The sequence below is a fragment of the Oryctolagus cuniculus genome, chromosome 2, assembly GCF_964237555.1.
Source record: "Oryctolagus cuniculus chromosome 2, mOryCun1.1, whole genome shotgun sequence".
Classification (NCBI taxonomy): Eukaryota; Metazoa; Chordata; class Mammalia; order Lagomorpha; family Leporidae; genus Oryctolagus; species Oryctolagus cuniculus.
In genome coordinates, this window is record NC_091433.1 from 3,475,612 (window position 1) to 3,494,927 (window position 19,316).

At 63.1% G+C, this 19,316-nt stretch overlaps 1 protein-coding gene and 1 long non-coding RNA gene across 3 annotated transcripts in view; one reads left to right on the forward strand and one right to left on the reverse strand.

Annotated features, from left to right (window-relative positions):
• Nucleotides 1–408: 408 nt before the first annotated feature.
• LOC138848426 (uncharacterized) lies at nt 409–10,808 on the reverse strand. Its single transcript, XR_011386177.1, has 2 exons — nt 10,249–10,808; nt 409–1,294 (listed from the first exon to the last, which is right to left on the reverse strand). It is a non-coding gene; the product is annotated as an uncharacterized lncRNA (long non-coding RNA).
• PPP2R2C (protein phosphatase 2 regulatory subunit Bgamma) overlaps nt 9,987–19,316 on the forward strand; it is an 84,225-nt gene continuing 74,895 nt past the window's right edge. Inside the window, 1 exon segment of one of the 2 annotated variants that reach the window (NM_001171076.1) lies at nt 9,987–10,239. In NM_001171076.1, coding sequence (NP_001164547.1) covers nt 10,170–10,239 — 70 coding nt within the window. In that variant the 5' untranslated portion in view covers nt 9,987–10,169. 2 annotated transcript variants of the gene reach the window in all.

A 19,316-nucleotide genomic window follows, 5' to 3' on the forward strand; every position in this document is an offset into this window, starting at 1 on the left:
GAGAGAGAGAGGTCTTCCATCTGCTGGTTCACTCCCCAAATACCTACAACACCTGGAGCTGAGCTGATCCAAAGCCAGGAACCAGGAGTTTCTTCCAGGTCCCCAGGAGGATGCAGGGGCCCAAGGATGGGGCCATCCTGCGCTGCTTTCTCAGGCACATTAGCAGGGGGCAGGATCCTAAGCGGAGAAGCCGGGACTCGAACTGGCATCCTTATGGGATGCTGGTGCTGCAGGTGAGGCTTTAACTCACTGTGCCACAGCGCCGGCCGTTGCAAGAAGATTGTTAATCAACCTGACTTCTAAACACACATGCAAAACCCAAACACTGCTAGCAACGAAGTCTCTCCCCTTCTCCATGTGTATACATGTGTGTAGACATGACAGTACTTCACAAAGTTGGTGGAACACTGGAATTACAAGATTAGTTTATTTGGCCACAAGAACAGTCTGGAATTCATGCACACTTTTTCCTAATATGCATCTTCCACGAACTTTTTTGGAGTTCCCTTGTATGTTCATCTATGACCTTGGGGTGTACCCTAGGAATGCAAGGATGGTTACAGACAAAACTGTGAATTTCATTCATTCCATGAGTAGGTCAGAGGCAAAAGGTTGTCTATCAATCGATACAGCAAGACAGAGCGACCAGCCAAACAAAAACCACTTACGTTAGAAAAATTTCCACGGTCACGTTTGGTAAAAGCACTCAGGTGGCCGTCACTGTGGCGTAGCAGGTAAAGCTGCCGTCTGCAGCTCCGGCATCCCATATGGGCACCAGTTCGAGTCCCAGCTGCTCCTCTTCCGATCCAGCTTTCTGCTATGGCCTGGGAAAGCAGTGGAAGACGGCCCAAGTCCTTGGGCCGCTGCACCCGCGTGGGAGACCTGGAAGAAGCTCCTGGCTCCTGGTTTTGTGTTGGCACAGCTCCGGCCATTGTAGCCAACCGGGGAGTGAACCAGCGGATGGAAGACCTCTCTCTCTCTTTTGTAACTCTGACTTTCAAGTAAATAAATAAATCTTAAAAAAAAAAAAAAAAAGCACTCAAAGCCAGAAGGGAGTTTCCTCAACCTGAGGAAGGGCATCTGTGAACACGTGACCGCAGGGCTGGGCGTTTGGCCTGGCGGTGGAGGTGCCCAGCTCAGTTGTTACAGTGTCCGGGTCTGAGTCCTGCCTCCTCTTCCTGCCCTGTGCACCCTGGGGGGCAGCAGGACGGCTCAGGCAGGCAGTGGGAGACGCGGATTGAGGTCTCGGCTCTGCGTTTTGGGCTTTGGCAGCTGATGCGCGCTCTGTCTGCCTCTGTAATAATAATAAAACAACTGACAGTAAACATCAATTTTCACGGTGAAACTAAAAGCATGCTAGACCTAAGACCAAGATGTCCCCATCCCTCTGCTGTTTAACTCTGCCTTGTATGGAGCCCAGCTGGACCAGAGGACGGGTGGAGCCAGGCGAGGGAACTGCAGATCTTGTGATGGTCTCCACAGAAAACCCAGGAGCACCCCCTCTCAGATTCCCACGATTTGACAGCACTGCTGGTCCAAGGCAGCACAATGAACAAACAGCACTCCTACGGGGCAGGACCAGACATCAGTGTGCTCAGAACACAGGGGACGGGCATGGGTTTGGGAGACCCGCATCCCACACCAGACTGCCGGTTCGAGTCTTGGCTGCTCCACTCCCAGGTGTGCGTTCTTGTCAATGCACACCCGGGGGGGGGGGCTGCAGAGGAGGGGGCACTGCCTGGGCCTCCGCCACCCACACGGGAGACCCAGATGGAGTCTTCGGCTCCGGGTTCCAGCCTGGTGTGGGCATTTGGGGAGTGAATCAGTGGGTAGAAGTTCTCTCTCTCTCTCGATTTCGCTCTCACTCTGCCTTTCATGTAGGTTGAAATTAATTAGTTAACAGAGAATGTGTAAGGGGATAAATCCCATTTGTAGCAGCAGCAACGTCTATAAGGTCCTCAGGGCTGCCCCAGCGTTTATGTGGGCCGAAGAGGAGAATGATCTTGGGGGTCAGAGCAGAGCCCCCGACCCGGCCCGCCTGGCCTTGGACCCGGGCCCTCCCACCACAAGGGTAAAACCCTGCGCTCCGGGCTCGCGATTCCTCAGCTGGGAAGGAGAACATCACGTCAGCCACACAGGCAAGTCCGGGGATCGCCGAGTCGGCTACCAGGTGATGAGCGCAGCAGCTGACGCTAATGATTGCTACGAGTGGTGTGACGCGCGATTTAATCGGAGGGCATGAAAGAGAATCCGACACAAGACAAGAGAAGCCGTGGCCATGGGTGGGTGACGCAGTAGCCAGGAGACGCCGATGTCCTCCCAGCTAACTGCCAATTCTTTTACAAACAGCGTTGCTTTGTTTTGTTTTAAAGATTTTTGCTTATTTATCTGAGAAGTAGTTACAGTCAGAGAGAGGAGAGGTAGGGAGAAAGGTCTTCCATCTGCTGGTTCACTCCCGAAAGGGCCACAACCGCCAGGGTTGGGCCGATTCAAAGCCAAGAGCCAGGAACTCCTTCTGGGTCTCGCACATGGGCAGGGTCTCAAGCCCTTGGGCCATCTTCCACTGCTTTCCCAGGCCACAGCAGAGAGCTGGACCGGAAGTGGAGCAGCCAGGATTCAAATTGGGCACCCATATGGGATGCTGGTACTGCAGGTGTCGGCTTAGCCTCCTGTGCCACAGCGCCAGCCCCGGGTTAATTACAAATGAATTGCAGGTTCAATGAGAATCCCAAAAGGATTTTTTAAAAATATTTATTTATTTATTTATTTGAAAGGCAGAGTTACAGAGAGAGGGGGAAGACAGAAAGATCTCCCATCCGCTGGTTCACTCCCCAGGTGATCGCAATGGCTGGGCTGGGCCAGGCTGAAGCCGGGAGCCAGGAGCTTCTTCCAGGTCTCCCACGTGGGTGCAGGGGCCCAAGGACTTGGGTCATCTTCCACTGCTTTCCCAGGCCATTAGTAAGGAGCTGGATCAGGAGTGGAGCAGCTGGGACTCGAACCGGCAACTTTACCACTATGCCACAACAGCGCACCCCCCTCCCCCAAACAGGGTTTTCAGACTGAAAAGTTACATAGAAAAGCAAAAATCCAAGAACAGTCAAGAAGACTTTGCAGAATAGCAAAGATTGGACCGATTTGACATTGACTTATAAAAGCACCGTATCAGGCAGAGTGGCAATGACCCATGGGCCAGACCAAAACAAGAAAGAATGGCACAGGACAGAGAGCCCAGGAGGAGACCCGCAGGGGGAACCGGGGTCGCCCATCACCGTGAGGGGGTCGACTGCTCGGAGAGTGACTCGGCAGTTGTGTGTGTGATCAGATCCTACCTCCCCGACACCACAGCGGCTTGCAGTGGGCCAGATCCCTGAGTGACCCGTCTTCATTACTTACTTTAGAGATCTGAGAGGCAGAGAGAGAAAGAGAGGGGAGAGAGAGAGGGGAGAGAGAGAGGGGAGAGAGAGGGGCGAGAGAGAGGGGCGAGAGAGAGGGGCGAGAGGAGCGAGAGGGGGGAGAGAGAGGGGAGAGAAGGGAGAGAGAGACAGAGAGAGAGAGACAGAGAGAGATACCACCCACCCACTGGGTCATTCCCCAAATACTTGCAACGGCCAGGGCTGGGCCAAGTCGCATCCAGGGGCCCGGAGCTCCATCCAAGTCTCCCGCCTTGGTGGTAGGAACCCACACACCCAAGCCAGCACCTGCTGCTGCCCGAGTGCACATTGGCGGGAGGTTGGATTGGATGTGGAGGCAGGCCTGGGACCTCATATGGGATGCTGGCGTCCTAGCTGGTGGCTTGGCCACTGTGCCACACAGCTGATGGCTTAGCCACTGTGCCACACAGCTGATGGCTTAGCCACTGTGCCTGGTACACAGCTTAACACAGAGTTGGAAGGAAGGACATCCTGTAGCAATGTTCTTAGAACTCAGACGTTAGAGAACTATTGACCAAACAGATGACAGGAGGCAAAATGTGTACAAGATAATAAATTTCACTACACCAAAATTAGCTCCTTCTGGGAGTTTGACCCAGTGGGTAAGATGGCAGTTTAGGCCGGCGCCGCGGCTCACTTGGCTAATCCTCCACCTGCAGCGCCAGCACCCCGGGGTTCTAGTCCCGGTTGGGGTGCTGGATTCTGTCCCGGTTGCCCCTCTTCCAGGCCAGCTCTCTGCTGTGGCCAGGGAGTGCAGTGGAGGATGGCCCAGGTGCTTGGGCCCTGCACCCGCATGGGAGACCAGGAGAAGCACCTGGCTCCTGGCTTCGGATCGGCACAGTGCAACGGCTGCAACATGCCGGCTGTAGCGGCCATTTGGGGGGTGAACCAACGGAAAAGGAAGACCTTTCTCTCTGTTGCTTTTTCTCTAACTTTGCCTGTCAAAAAAAAAAAAAAAAAAAAAAAAAAGACGGCAATTTAGGCACCCACGCCCATGCCGAGTGCCTGGGTTCCTGGCCCTGCTCACCTGTGACCCCGGCTTCCTGCTACCGCATCTCCCGGGAGGCAGCAGTGACCGCTCAGGGAATTGGGGCCTGCCACTCAGTGGGGAGAGCTGGGTGGAGTTTGCCGCTCTCAGTCTGACCGGGCACAATCCTGGCCAACACGCCGGAGCTGCCTATTTGCCTCTCCCTCCAGCTACCTGTCTCCTAAGTTAATTAGGAAACAGTGACTTCTGTAGGACAAGAGGACCACAAACTGGAAGAAATACTTAACACAGCCCGGGCTTGGGCAGCACCATTTCAGAAACAGCTCCGAGAAATCCCTGAGCAAAAAGCCAAGTTCCTAACAGAGAGCTGGGCAAAGGCAAAGGCGGCCGAGCAGAGAGAGAGCCCCCATGGCGGGGAGACCCGTTCCCCACCCACCTGGGAACCCAGAGAGCCCCCGCCCCCTGCATCGCGTGCTAGTGCAGCTCGGGGCGGAGTCACGTATGCACAGCCTCCGGCACACGCGGCCCAGGGCTGCGACACCCGTGTGCCCAGCCGTGTCCCCTGCATCTCTCCGTGCTGGGGATCCGTACTCCCGGGGCGAGGCGCTGGGTAGGAGGAAGACACTGCTGGCCTGGAGATCCGAGAGGCAGCCTCCTTGGCCAGGACGGTGGGTGGGGCGGTGGGGGGTGGATAATGCGTGAATTGTGGCCCGGGCACGCTGGTTAATCTTTTTTTTTTTTTTGACAGGCAGAGTGGACAGTGAGAGAGAGAGACAGAGAGAAAGGTCTTCCTTTGCTGTTGGTTCACCCTCCAATGGCCGCCACAGCTAGCGCGCTGCGGCCGGCACACCGCGCTGATCCGAAGGCAGGAGCCAGGAGCTTCTCCTGGTCTCCCATGGAGTGCAGGGCCCAAGGACCTGGGCCATCCTCCACTGCACTCCCGGGCCACAGCAGAGAGCTGGACTGGAAGAGGAGCGACCAGGACAGAATCCGGCGCCCCGACAGGGACTAGAACCCGGTGTGCCGGCGCCGCAAGGCGGAGGATTAGCCTAGTGAGCCGCGGTGCCGGCCAACGCTGGTTAATCTTGCACATCCTCCTGGCTGGTTGAAATCTCGGACTCTGTGGCTTGGCTGTTTTCTGGCCTGTGGATGTGGCACCACGGCTGAGTGCTGTTAGCACTGTGAGCCCTGGGCACAGAGCGCAGCCAGAGCTTTCGAGAAGGTTCTGGAAGCAGGCTCCTGCCAGCTTTAAGATCAATGAAGAAGCTAGGTAGAGCTGGGGGACAACGAATAGTGCTTAGAAAAAAAAAACGTGCAACATGGCGCCATCAGTGGGATGCTTTTATGAATTTAAACGTTACACAAGATGGTGTAACGCCCAGTTCCATTCCGCGCTAAGTGCCGCTCAGGACAGCAGCAGCCACGCTTAGGCTGGCGTCCAGGAGCACAGGTGGGAGTGGGGTCAGCCTCACAGGCGGGGCAGCAGCGCGTGCCAATGCACAGCCCCGGGGGGGGCGTCCACTGTGCTCAGGACACGGCCAGCGTCCCGGGAAGAATGAATGGGGCACGCGAGCAACGGGCTGGAGCTGCCTGGGGCATCTTGTGGGGGCCTCCGAGCCCAGAATTTAGCGTGCGGAAGCTGCTAGTGTGGGCAGGTGAGAGGCCGGCTGGGGAAGGGAGGCCGAGAGCCAGGCCAGCTGGATGGGGGGGGGCGGGGCGTGGCTAGGAGGGCGCGAGGGGCAGACAGCACAGGCGAGCCCAGCTCACCGCGGAGGCTCCTGAATCCCTCTCTGTAGCTGAGCACCCACGGCCCTGCCTTTTAGCGCTGCAGCGTGGCAAACGTGCCGACGCCGAGCCGGGCCGTGGCTCCTAACAGCCTCCCACTGGAAAAAGATGACCTAAAAAGGCACGGACAGCGGACGGATTGCCTAGCTGTTCTGCCTGGAATATCACTCAGCCATGGAAGGGGAATCCAGTGCTGTTATACCCACACAGTAACACGAGCAAGTGTGAGCAGCACCACGTTGCTGGGCTGGCGCTGCGGCAGCAGGCTAAGCCACCGCCTGCAGCACCGGCATCCCATGTGGGTGCCGGATCGAGTCCCAGCTGCCATCAGAGCACCCGTCCCACCACGAGGGTCCCTCTCTGGACCGCATCCCTGCCAAAGACCCCACCACCTGCACCCATCGGCCCGGGCGTGGGGCATCAGTGTGGGAGCCCCGGGAGGCGGGTGGCGGTCAGCTGTGTAAGCTCACCCCATGGTGGTCCAGCAAGCTGAGCGCTGGCCAGCTTCAGCCCAGGCCGCTGGGACGCAGCACCACGGCCAGGGCTTACCCACAGCTGGGACGGAGCGCCATGGGCCGGGGCTTACCCACAGCTGGGACGGAGCGCCATGGGCTGGGGCTTACCCACAGCTGGGACGCAGCGCCACGGCCGGGGCTTACCACAGCTGGGACGCAGCGCCACGGCCGGGGCTCACCACAGCTGGGACGGAGCGCCATGGGCTGGGGCTTAACCACAGCTGGGACGGAGCGCCATGGGCTGGGGCTTACCACAGCAGTTCTTCACTCACAGCTCAGGCGGTTGGACAGGCTCTGGGTGGATTGGCTCCTGGGGGGTGGGCGGCTACTGTCCTGCTGTGTGTGCAAATGTCCCGGCCTCTCCTCACAAGGGCGCTGTCCCCGTGACCTGGGCCCTGCCTCATGACCCCATCCAGCCCTAATCACCTCCAACACCACCCCACGGGGGTCAGGGGGCGGATCCAGCCTGCAGTGCCCTCACCCGCACACGTCCTGTGCAGCCAGGAGACCCACTTAGCCTGTGTGTGTGTGTGTGTGCGCGCGCGCGCGTGCGGGGGTGGGGGTCAGTGGCACCAGAGACCAGCATGGCAGGGACCATGAGAAGGAGCGGGAGGACACTGTTGAAGCTGCGAGGGACACAGCAGGACGGGGAGCAGCCCGAGGCGGGGGAACCCAGAGAGGTGAGCGGAGAGAGGGCCAGCAAGGTGACACCCGCCCCGGGAGACCAGAGCTGCTTCCTGGGGAGGAGGGGGAGCGTGGTAAGAAGCCGCGTGGAGGGCTCCAGTGAGTGGGGTGAGGACGGGGCACAGCAGGTGCAGACGTGGCCGCCCCAGTGGACGGCTCTCGGCGGAGGAGGAGACCCAAGTGGGGGCTCGTGTTGTGGGATGTGACGTGTCTCCCCTCGTCGCCTCCCGCCCTCCACGCACCTGCACCCGGCACCCACTTTCTCCCCTTCGCTTATGGTGCCCTGGGGGCTGCGGTCTGCTCTGTCCTGTCCAGCTCGCCCCATGGGGCCAGGCGGTTTCTGGTCTGTCTGCCCCCGTACCGGGAAGGTGCTGGCACACGGTGGCTGCTCAACCAACATGGCAGAGAGGACTGCGGGCTGGGGGATGGCAGGATCTGGAGCTCTGGCTCCCACGAGAGGCGGCAGGGACTTCCCCGGGGCAGCCGTGGAGGAAACAGCAGATTACAAAACGGGTGGGTGTGAGCGTGGGTAGGAGGCTGAGGCAGGGGCCTTGGCTCTGATGGGGCGGGGTTAGGAGAATGAGGGAGACTGTCCAGCGGGGTCCAGGGCTGGGGGGAGGTCTGCCCAGCCTTGGGGCCCAGTGAGGCTGGAGGCCACCAACCCTGGGTGCCCAGCCTGGCCCAGAAGCTGACCAAAGGGCTGGATGGTGGTGGCCAGCCACGGAATCACTGGGCGTGGGGCTGACGCTGGCAGGAGGTAGGGGATCCTGTGGGGGGGGCAGTGGCCAGTGGAGGGGGAGGGGGAGGTCAGGCCCTACTAGGCACAAGCCCCCCGCTCCCTCCCGCAGGCAGCTCCTGTGGTCACCCGCTCCCTAGAGGTGAGGCTGCCGTCATTTTGCTGTCCCGAGCCAGGGAGGCAGGAGCAGGGCCGGGGGAGAGTGTGAGGTGCCCAGCTTTGGAGCAGAGCTGGTGTGAGAGAGAAGGTGCCCGGTGGCTGGTGACAGGCGACAGGGATGTCGGTCACCCTCCTGTGGGGGCACAAATGGTGCAGGCTCAGCACAGCCCGGGGTCCCTGGTCCTTGCATTGCACCTGCCCCTCGTTGCGAGGATGGGCTCCACGGAGAAAAGGCGCAGCCGGCACAGGTGAGAGTGCTCGCCCTAGGCTGCTCAGCAAGCAGGTGCCAGCGCCCCCCCCCCCGGCCTCCCAGCTGCAGCCCCTGGCGCACCCCCCCCCGGCCTCCCAGCTGCAGCCCCTGGTGCACCCCCTGGCCTCCCAGCTGCAGCCCTCTCCCATACCCCTCACGGTCCGCTTAGGGCCCTCTGTGGAGGGAAACTGCCTCCCTCTCCCCACAAGAGACCTCAGGTGGCACCCACTGCCCTGTCTTACCCAAACCTCCCTCTCTGTCCCAGAACCCTTGGGCTCTCTTGCCCCCTACTACAGTTTTGGGGGGTCTACTTGGAGTCCCCCAAGGCTGAGGGAAGCAAAGAGCATGACAGGGTCTCGTGGAGGGCGGACGGACTCCACCTCCCTCAGGAACTCCTCGGCCCACTGACCCACCCCCCACCCCGGGCCAGGCAATTTGCAGCCTGCTCCCCCCCACTGCCCTTGCCCCCCGCTGAGGCCCGGTGGAAGCCTTGAAGCCCCCACTGGGGCCTGGAGACCCAGGCTAGGGGTCAGCCGGCAGGAGGCGCAGCTGGACCGAAGGGTGCACCAGGGACTGGGTGCTGTGACATGGGCTGCGCTGATGGCCAAGGGGAGGGGAGGAAGAGGGGGAGAGGCCGAGGGAGGAAGGCCAAAGGCCAGGACAGGCGGAAGGGGATGCGGAGGAGCCCGTCTTTGGCCTGCCCCTGGCCTGGCTTCTTCCGTTCACCTGCGGGAGGGGGGCAGCTCGAGGGGAGATCCCCGCGCTTGGCCATCCAGAGTTCTGTCCCGCAGGGCGCCGACGCCCGCGGCTCCAGCCCATCTGCCCCCATCTCAACTCCCGCCCCAAACCTCTCCTCCGGGGACGCCCCTTCGGCGGCAGCCCCCCAGCCCCCGGCCCTCCCGGTACGGGGAAGCTAAGCGCCCCCTGCCCCTGCTATGCGCCCCACCCGGCGGCCGGCTGTTCCCTGACCCGAGCACCTGGGCAGCCAGAGAACCCAGCCGCACCCCGAACGTGCAGCTGAGCGCCCCGCAGGGTGTCCCGTCCCCCCAGCCGGCCGCCTGCTCCCTTGCGGCTCCGGGGCGCACCCCGGCACAGCGGCGGGGCGGCCTGCGCGGGCGCCGGCTCCGGCTCCACCTGCAGCGCGGGGGCGGAGGAGCGGGCGGCGCGAGGGAGGGGCCTGCGGCGGCGGCGGCGGCGGCGGCCGCCCCAGCCCGCGCAGCCCGGCTCGGCCCCGGCTCGCTCGGCGCAGCGCAGCGCCGCGCGCATCCCCTTGCCGCCGCCGCCGCCGCCGCCGCTGCCGGGCGCCCGGGCACCAGGCCACCGCCGCCGGCGCCGGCGCACAGACGCAGCGCGCACGGGCCGGCCGGGATGCGCGCCCGGGCCCCGGCCCGCCCGAACCCGCGGCCGCCGCCCGCCCGCCGCGCGCTCGCCTGACCGCGGCGCCCGCCACCCCCCAAGACCTCCCCCGCCGCCCCCGGCCGCGATGCCCACCCCCCGGGGCCCCGGCGGCCCGCGCCTCTGCTAGGCTGCGGCGGCATGGCCCGCGAGCCCGGCGCGACCTCTGCGGATTGCATCGGTGTGCGGCGGCGGGGCATGCCCAGGGCACCGGGCACGGCCTTCAATGGGCGAGGACACGGACACGCGGAAAATTAACCACAGCTTCCTGCGGGACCACAGCTATGTGACCGAAGGTAACGTACGTGTTGTCCGAGACCCCCTCCGGCGGCCGCGGCGTGGGGATGCCGTCGCACCCAATGCCCTCCGAAGGTTTGCACCGCGCGCTGCGTGTCGTGTGCCCCGGGCCCGGGGTGGGGGGCAGGGAGCCCGAGGGCCGGGCGAGGGCAGCGCCCTCCTCCTCCTCCGCGCCGCCCTCCGGGAGGCGCCCGGACTGCGGCCCGGCCAGGGGCTGTAAAAAGAGGCCACCCCCGCGGCGGCCAACCTGGTGGAGACGCCCTGGAGCCGTGTAAGGGCTCAGAGGCCGGCGCTGGCCATTTCGGCCCTCCCCAGCGCCCGCAGAAATTTCTAGGCTGCCCACTCCCTGGAGACGAAGAGGGACCCAGAGGAGAGGGGGAGGGGGAAACCCACCCAGTGCGGGACCCTCGGGAGGCTGCGGGCCCCTCCCCGCGCCCGCCGAGGCAGCGTCCCTCGTGGGAGGGAGAAGGCGGCCGCCCGGGCTGGTGCTGGATTCCCAGCGAGCTTCCACCCGGCGGGGATTGCTCCGCAGCCCCCGCGGGCCTCGCGTGGAGGACCCCGAAGTCGGTCCCGCAAGCCCCACCCCCACCAGAGGCGGGTGGGAGGCGGGCGGGTCGGCGCCCCGCTGGCCGCCCGGCGCCCCGCTGGCCGCCCGGCGGCTTGGGGGCCCGGGGATCGCTGGGGACAGCACGCGGGGCGAGCCCGGGCGCAGGGTGCGGAGAGCCGCGGCGAGCTGCGGCGGGGGGCGCTCACGCTGGGGACTTGGCCGGGGGTCGGGACCGGAGGCCGGCTGCGGCCTCCCCAGGGGCTGCAGGACTGGCCGCAGCCGTGTGTGTGCGGTTTTCAGCGAGGAGTTCCCGGGTGGGCGCCCCAGGGGGAGGTGCGCGTGGGCGCCTGTGCCAGGGATCCTGGGTGGGCCCGGCGCGGGCGGCGGGCTCTGGGGGCGGGGGTGTCCGGCGGAAATGAGAGCGCGCGGGAGCGGAGGCCGGGGCGCTGCGGGCCGGCGCGGGGGACTGGGCGGCGCTCCCCGCTCCGGAGCAGAACCGCTGAGTCACGCTCCTGCGGGGTGTGCGTGCAGGGGGGGCAGGGCGGCCCGGGCCGCGGGGCCCACGGAGCTCCAAGCGGCCCTGTGTCGCGCGCCTTGGGGACAGTGAGCGCGGATGGGCGGGTGCCCGGGTGCCGGCCGAGCGTGGGGGAGCCTGCGGGCTGCGGGTGGGCGAGCGCCCCCAGGGCCTGGCGCGCGCTGCGGTGTGCAGCGGCGGCGGCTCCCAGCTCGCGGGGGTCACGCGCCCGGGGAGTTGGGGGGAGCCTCTGTTTGCCATCGCTACCCTGGGGCTGCGGGGCCATCGCAGTGGGCTTTTCCAACGTTAGAGCCTGCTGCAGCCGCCCCAGGAGCCCCAAGCGCAGGGTTCCCGGGCCAAGCAGCGGTGGCTCCTCCCTCCTTCCCCTGAGCGCCTTCTGCGGCCCCTGTGCAGTCTGCCCTGTGCACGGCGCCCTGTGACCTTGAGGAGAGGTTCTTCCCCTCGGGCCTCAGTGTCCCCATCTGTGACGTGGGAGCATGCTGCCTGGCCGGCGTCCGGGTTTGTGTGAGGAGCTGGCGAGGCGGAGGGGGTGGAGGCTGTTCCTGGGGTAACAGCTCCTGTGTGCGCCAGGGGCGCACTCCAGGGCTCACAGCCTTCATACCCGCCGGGGCAGGTGAAGCCGCTGAGTGCGGGGTGCTGGGGCCGGAGCTGGCTGCCCTGCAGGCGAGAACACACCAGCTGGGACCGGAGTCGCCGGCAGCGCCTCCCTGGACTTCCATCCGGCTGCGTTCGCTCCTGTTTGGGGCTCTGAGCACAGGGGAGGGTGCGGCTTTGAGTGACAGGCTCCTTGCCGGCTGTGCAGCCTTGGGCCAGTTACTGAACCTTTCTGAGTTTGTTAAGAGACAGAAAAGTGACCGCTCCCAAGGCTGTTGGGGTGACCAGCAGCGTTTAGCTCATGGAGGCTTTTAGCAAACGACACTGTGGGGTTTCAGCTTTCTTCCGGGAAGAGTTTGATGCCGGGACTCAGCTGGCAAAAGACCCAGGTGGACACATTCCCGTTCCACCTGATCCCTGGGTCCCCGCTCGCCGCTGCACTGCGGCCACCCGCACCTGCTTCCTGTTCCCAAGCCCTGTCCTGCCTCCTGTTGCCAGCCTGGAAAACCTGCCTTCCGCCTCTCTCCGCCTTCCCATCCTTTGGGTTCCAAGCCCCGCGTCTCTGCTCGAATCCCTGGTGCTTTGTGAAATCCCCGGAACCTTGCGGCAGGTTGGGTTCTGTCAGTCATTCACACCTTGGTATGAATTAGAGCAGCGTTCCCTCGAGTGGGCATCTCGGAGTCAGACCTGGGCGCGCGGCTCCCGCGGGAGGGGCCGTCCCTCAGCTTCTCTGACCCTCACCCTTGTGTGTCCCGTGTCACAAGAGCCTCGACCATGCTGGAGAGGCCGCGGTTAGCAGAGGCCTGGCACGCAGTGAAATCCGCACGCTTGTGGCGGCCATGGTAGCCGGTCTCCGCAGCACCTGGCGTGCCTTCCTGGCCAGAGAGCTCTGGCCACGGCTGGGTTGGGTTGGCCCAAGGGTGAGCCCATCCCCCTTGCGGTGACTGGTTCCGCGATGGACTTGGCCATTAGTTCTGGGAAGGAGAGAGAGCTGCAGGAAGTCGATCCCTTTCTTGTGGTGAAAACATGGGAGCCCTTGGGTTGCTGGCAGCCATGTTGGCACCATGAAGTGAGTAAGTCTTAAGCCAGGGCTGCTGATGCAGGGCAGGGTGTGAGTCAGAATCGAGGACCTCAGTGACATCCAGACGGGTCAGACCGGGTGCTCTGAGGTGGACTGCCGGCTTGGCTGCTGGGCAAAACGCCTGCTCCTCCACTTTCGGCCCAGTCCCTGTGGCATGAAGCCCAGGGCACCTGGCTGATTGCCAGGAGACCAGCCGCTGACCCCTGCTGCCAACCCAGACTCCGGGGTGGGAAAACCCAGGACTTCTGTTCCTTTCCTGTGTCGGGGGTCCTCGTTGATGTCACTCACGTCAGGCTGGCTTTGGTGACTGGTGGAAATGGTGAGAGCCTGGCACCCATTGGTCAGCTTTTCCCTGGTGGGTGGGGTTAGGGCACTCAGGGTCCCTGCTGGGCCTGTGGGCTCCTCCCCCTGCGGGGGGTGGGTGGGTAGGGTCCTGGAGTCAGTGCACAGGGTGAGAGCAGGTATATGGGCACCACCAGGAAGCCATCGCTGATGCGTCTCCATGGAGCTGGAGTGCTTCCCCGCGGCGAGGTCGGAGGGCGTCCTCGTGGTGGTCACGTTGCTTCCCTTTCTCTTTCTCTTTCTTTTTTTTTTTTTTTTTTTTTTGACAGGCAGAGTGGACAGTGAGAGAGAGAGACAGAGAGAAAGGTCTTCCTTTGCCGTTGGTTCACCCTCCAATGGCCGCCGCGGCCGGCGCACCGCGCTGATCCGATGGCAGGAGCCAGGAGCCAGGTGCTTTTCCTGGTCTCCCATGGGGTGCAGGGCCCAAGCACCTGGGCCATCCTCCACTGCACTCCCTGGCCACAGCAGAGGGCTGGCCTGGAAGAGGGGCAACCGGGACAGAATCCGGCACCCCAACCGGGACTAGAACCCGGTGTGCCGGCGCCGCTAGGCGGAGGATTAGCCTAGTGAGCCGCGGCGCCGGCCTCCCTTTCTCTTTCACAGTGAGCCCGCCCGCCCGCCCGCCCGCCATGCGTGGGGAGACGGTCCCTAGAGCACACACGTGCGCTGCGTGTGGCAGTCCCCGGGGCCCCCGAGGTGCTTGGTCACCTCTGCTTTCCCGCCCGCCGCTCCACGTTCACGCGCGAATTTGTTTGATCTTTGCAAACAGCAGAGATGAAAAATACTCGTTTTGATCCACGCCTGAGTCTGCCGGGCCGAGCCTCCTCCCCTGTGTGGAGCGGAAGTTCGCTGCTGCCCTCGTGCCCGGGTGATGCTGGCGCCCGCTGACGCCCGGCTCCCTCCGGCTCTGCTGCCCTGGGGAGACCTGGCCCTGCAGGGGCAGCCACCTGGCCAGTCCAGATGGCCGCTGGGGCTGGAGGCTGAGCCGCGAGTGAATCCACCAAAGCAGATAGAGTGGACAGAGATGGGCTCCTTGAACACCTTGGAAAGAAGCAGCAGGCAAGCTTGAGGAACGGGGCGGCTGGGGGCAGCTGGGGGCGGCTGGGGCCGCAGGCTGCGGGCTGGGGGTGCTGGGGCCGCGGGCTGGGGTGCCCTTGTAGTGGCAGCCCCTTCTGAGTTGTGCTGGCTGCTGCCATTCGCTGTGAAGGAGCTACGGGCAGCACGGCCAGGGGCTGTCCACTGCGATATGGACCACGAGCCAACAGTCATGCTTGGAACGAGTATTTCCTCAGTTAGGGTGAGTTTTCTATGGCTCTTCCCAGGGGGTAATTTGCATTTGTGGGCGGAGCTGGGGAGTCTATCTCCTTTATCTTAGTGGACGGCACCCAAAGTCACCCCTCACTGACCACTGCGAGGTGTAACTGGGGCCAGCAGGGCGGCGGCCTGTGGCCTGTTCAGTCCAGGTTCTGGGTCTGGCTTGGGAGGGCTTTGCGCAGTCTGCCTGGCTTGGCCATTCAGCGCCACTGTGCTGGTTGGCAGGAAGGACAGTCCCCACCCCCACGCGGGGCTACAGAGGGGTGTGCTCGGGGGTGGGGGTGGGGGTGAGGGTGCATCAGGGCGTGGCCTCCTGGTGGATTCCGTGCAGGAGGGACAGTGGCCAGCCCGCGCACCTGGGAGCCGCTGTGCTGCCAGGACAGGCCCTGCCTTCTTGCACAGTGGGGGCCATTGTCCCCCAGAGACGGGGCTGAATGGCCCATTGAGGCAGAACAAAGGCTGCTCAGAGGGTCAGGGCCGGGCAGTGTGGGCTGCCCCAGGCGGGGACGGGATCTTCAGCTGCAGAGCCCAGGCCGCCTCTGGGTTGGCCGGGCCTGCAGGTCCCCTGCGGGAGCTGGGACCTGGGCCTGGGGCCCCTGAACCCCGTGTTCCTCTCTACGGATCAGAGGGAGCTCCCTGCTGGCCGGGCTTTGTGCCAGGGTTAGATGAAGCAGTGTAGACACCACACGTAAATCTAACTGAAAGCAAACTGCTTCTATTATCGTTATTGCCTTTGGAATTTTTTAAGTAATTTCAAATATTTTAATGAAAACGTTTGGCTGTATACGATTCCCCTGGGGGCCTTCCTTGGGGAGGGCTGGGCAACCTGTGGCGTGCTGAGCAGAGGGGATTCTGGGGGGCCTGCCTTGGGGAGGGGCTGGGGCCACCTGTGTAGTTATGTGGTCTGGGCAGGACGCTGTGGTGTGAAATACCAGGTGAGCTCTGAGCTCCTGCGGGTGCTCTGTCACCCTCAGGCCCCTCCCACAAGGCCCCTCCCACAAGGCCCCCCACAAGCCCCCCCACAAGGCCCTGCCCGCACAAGGCCCCTCCCACACATCCCCTCCCACACAAGGCTCCTCCCACAAGCCCCCACAGGCCCCTCCCACAAGGCCCCTCCCACAAGGCCCCTCCCACACAAGGCTCACTTCTGAGTTCCTACCTGCCTCACCCAGCCAGCAACACGAGTGCTCATTTCTTGTTATTTGAATTCTAGTCCACGTGGTCAGTCTCCCCAGTTATCTCAAAAACCCTTATTTAAAAACATTTTTAAAATTTGAGAAGGAGGGAGAGAGGGAATGCGAATGAGATATCTTGCACGTGCTGGCTCACTCCTCCTATGCCCGCGGCAGCTGAGACTGGGCGGAGTCCAAGCTCCGAGCTGGGAATTCAGCCCGAGTCTCCTGTGTGGGTTGCTGGGACGCAGGTTCGTCCCCTGCTGCCTCCCGTGGTGGCCTTAGCAGGAAGCTGGAGCTGGGCGTGGAGCCAGGCCTTGAACCCAGACACCCCAGTACGGGACGTGGGCACCCCAGCTCGTGCCTTAACCTGTGCTACCTGCCCGCCTCCCTTTGGAAAACATTTTTTTTTCTTTTCAAACTTGAGAGGCAGTGAGAAAAACACAGGCAGGGCTCCCACGTGCTGCTAGGTGCCCACGACAGCCAGGGCCAGGTCTGGCTGATGCCGGGACCCCAGGACTCCCATCCAGGTCTCCTGCACACGTGACCCCCGCCTGCCGCCCCCGGGGTGTGCGTTAACAGGACGCTGGAGTCGGGGTGGCGGGACCCTGATGGATGCGGGCATCCCCATGGGGATCCCAACCTCTGGGCCGAATGCCTGCTCCTCAGAGATGCCTTTCTGTGCCTGGATGGTTGGAGCGGGTGTGGGAGTCCTGCACCTGTGCTGGGGGCTCTGGCCGACCGAGGCCGCAGTCCCCGCCCCTCACTCAGCGCGGACTTGGTGGGCACAAGCTCCCTCCTCCGTGCCTGGAGCCAGGTGCCTGGTGGTTCTGCAAGGCGGGCAGGTGGTTGACGGATCCAGGGACCGGATCCCAGGGGCTGCCCCTCTGTCCTTTGGCAGCTCTCCACAGAGCGGTGCCCGTCCCGGATTTCCCACTCACCGGCCACGTGGTCTCGGGCGGGGCCTCAGCCAGACCACACGTGGGTGACCTTGTTGTTTTAACCTGAAACGCCAGGTGATGGGGAGAGGGAGATTGATCGGTCATCTGCTGGTTCATTCTCTGAATGGGCCGCAGTAGTTCCAGGTTTGGAACCAAGAACCGCATCCGGGTCTCCCATGTGGGTGGCCGGGACCCAAGGACTTGGGCGTCGTCTGCTGCCTCCGAGACATGTTAGCAGGGACCTGGACTGCAAGTGGGGCAGCCAGACTGGAGCTCGTGCTGACGTGACGATGGCACCGCAAGCGTCGGTCTCACCCACGGCGTCAGCACGCTGGCCCCGAGGGAGACCACACTTGAGCTGGGGCAAGGGCTGTGGCCGGGTTGAGTGGGATCCTGCAGGTCTCTGTCCCTTGGCTCACCCTGGACTGGTCAGCACGCACAGCAGGGCCAGGGCTCTGTGTGGGACAGAGGGGTCTCGGAGGTGGTTTGGGTGCTGGGACGGTTTGTTAATGCCAGGGGCAAGGAAAACCCCACATTCCAGCGACGTCTTAGCGCGGCTGTTCATCCAGTGAGCGTGCACTGCCCGGAGGTGAGGCACGCTGGCTTCCAGTGACACCTGTCACTTCCCTCACCTCCCATTGGCCAGAGCTGGTCAGATGCCTCTGCCGGCAGCAAGGGCAGCTGGGAAATGTAGTCCTTGGCTGGGCAGTATGGAAGCCGAGTGCCATCTTTGCAATGTGACTCCATAAAACAGACCTTCACGTTCTCCACACGACAAACCCTGGGCGTCCTGCCCCGTCACTCAGCCCTTGCCTGCCCGCTCTGCCAGGACTGGGTGAGGGTCGCAGTCCGGCTGGCAGGTCAGAGCGCCTTCCTGGGGCTGTCTGAGCAGAGTGATGGAGCCCAGGCCATCAGGTGAGAGAGCTCCGGGCGCTGGCGGCGGCAGGGGCTCAGCTCTGGTGTGTTAAGTAGTCAGGGTTTTGTGGCTTTGGAGGTCATGGAGCCTGGAGCCCGCGCGGGATCGTGTCACGTTAGGGCTGATGGCAGTAGCGGGACCGCACGGGGAGCAGGGGTCACACTGCCGGCTGGGGCCAGGCTCAGGCTACTGTGACAACAGGGACTAAACCGGGGTCCCGTGAGGAACCCCTCGGTTCTTCCGAGCGCAAGCCCCCAGCTGCTCTATGACCTCCCTCTAGGCCCCACCCTCCTCAGTTTCCGTCAGCTGCCACGTCACCAGCCTGGGACCCACGCCCATACTGCTGGGAGACAGGCGGCACCCAGCCCTGAGCAGCTGGCCTCCAGAGAGGACGAGTGTGGCGGGGAGGGAGCTGAGCACCCCGAGGCGTGGGGTGGCCGTGGTGGGGTCAGCACTCAGGGAGCTGTGGGAGCCGTGGCGGAGTTTGGGTTTTTACCTTCGCCTTTGTGAAGCCACACAGAGGTGGGTGGGGGTTCTCAACCTCGCCCTTGTTTGAAAGTGTTTTGGTTTCTATTGTCTAATTGTCTTTTTTTTTTTTTTTTTTTTTTTGACAGGCAGAGCTAGACAGACAGAGAGACAGAGAGAAAGGTCTTCCTTCTGTTGGTTCACCCCCCAAGTGGCCTCTACGGCTGGTGCATTGCGGCCAGCACGCTGCGCCGATCCGAAGCCAGGAGCCAGGTGCTTCTCCTGGTCTCCCATGGGGTGCAGGGCCCAAGCACTTGGGCCATCCTCACTGCACTCCCTGGCCACAGCAGAGAGCTGGCCTGGAAGAGGAGCAACCGGGACAGAATCTGGTGCCCCAACCAGGACTAGAACCCAGGGTGCTGGCGCCGCAGGTGGAGGATTAGCCTAGTGAGCCACGGCACCTGTCGTCTAATTATCTTATTACAAAAATATACACAGGTCGACATCATGGCCCAGTTGGCTAAGCCTCCGCCTGCAGTGCCTGCATCCCATGAGGGCACTGGTTCAAGTCCCAGCTGCTCCTCTTCCAATCCAGCTCCCTGCTGATGGCCTGGGAAAGCAGTAGACGATGGCCCAAGTCCCTGGCCCCTGCAGACATGAGGGACCCGGAAGAAGCTCCTGGCTTCAGATCAGTGCAGCTCCGGCCATTGCAGCCATCTGGGGAGTGAACCAGTGGATGGAAGACCTCTCTCTCTCTCTCTCTCTCTCTCTGTAACTTTACCTCTCAAATAAATAAATAAAAATATTTAAAGAAAACAAAAATTTAGAAAAGGGGTCCAGCACTGTGGCATAGCTGGTAAAGCTGCCACCTGCGAAGCTGGCAACCCGTGTGGGCCCCACTTCCCATCCAGCTCTCTGCTGTGGCCTGGGAGGGCAGCAGAGGATGGTCCCAGTGCTTGGACCCCTGCACCCACCTGGGAGACCTGGAGGAAGCTCCTGGCCCCGTGCTGGCCATTGCGGCCATCTGGGGAGTGAACCAGTGGACAGACACTTTGAGTGCAGGTGCAGTGAGAGAGAAGTGTGGCAGCTGCGCCGTCCAGGAGACAGCGGGCGGAGTGGAGCCAGCAACGTAACCCGCGCGGTGGGAGACAGAGGTCCCGGCGGAGGGC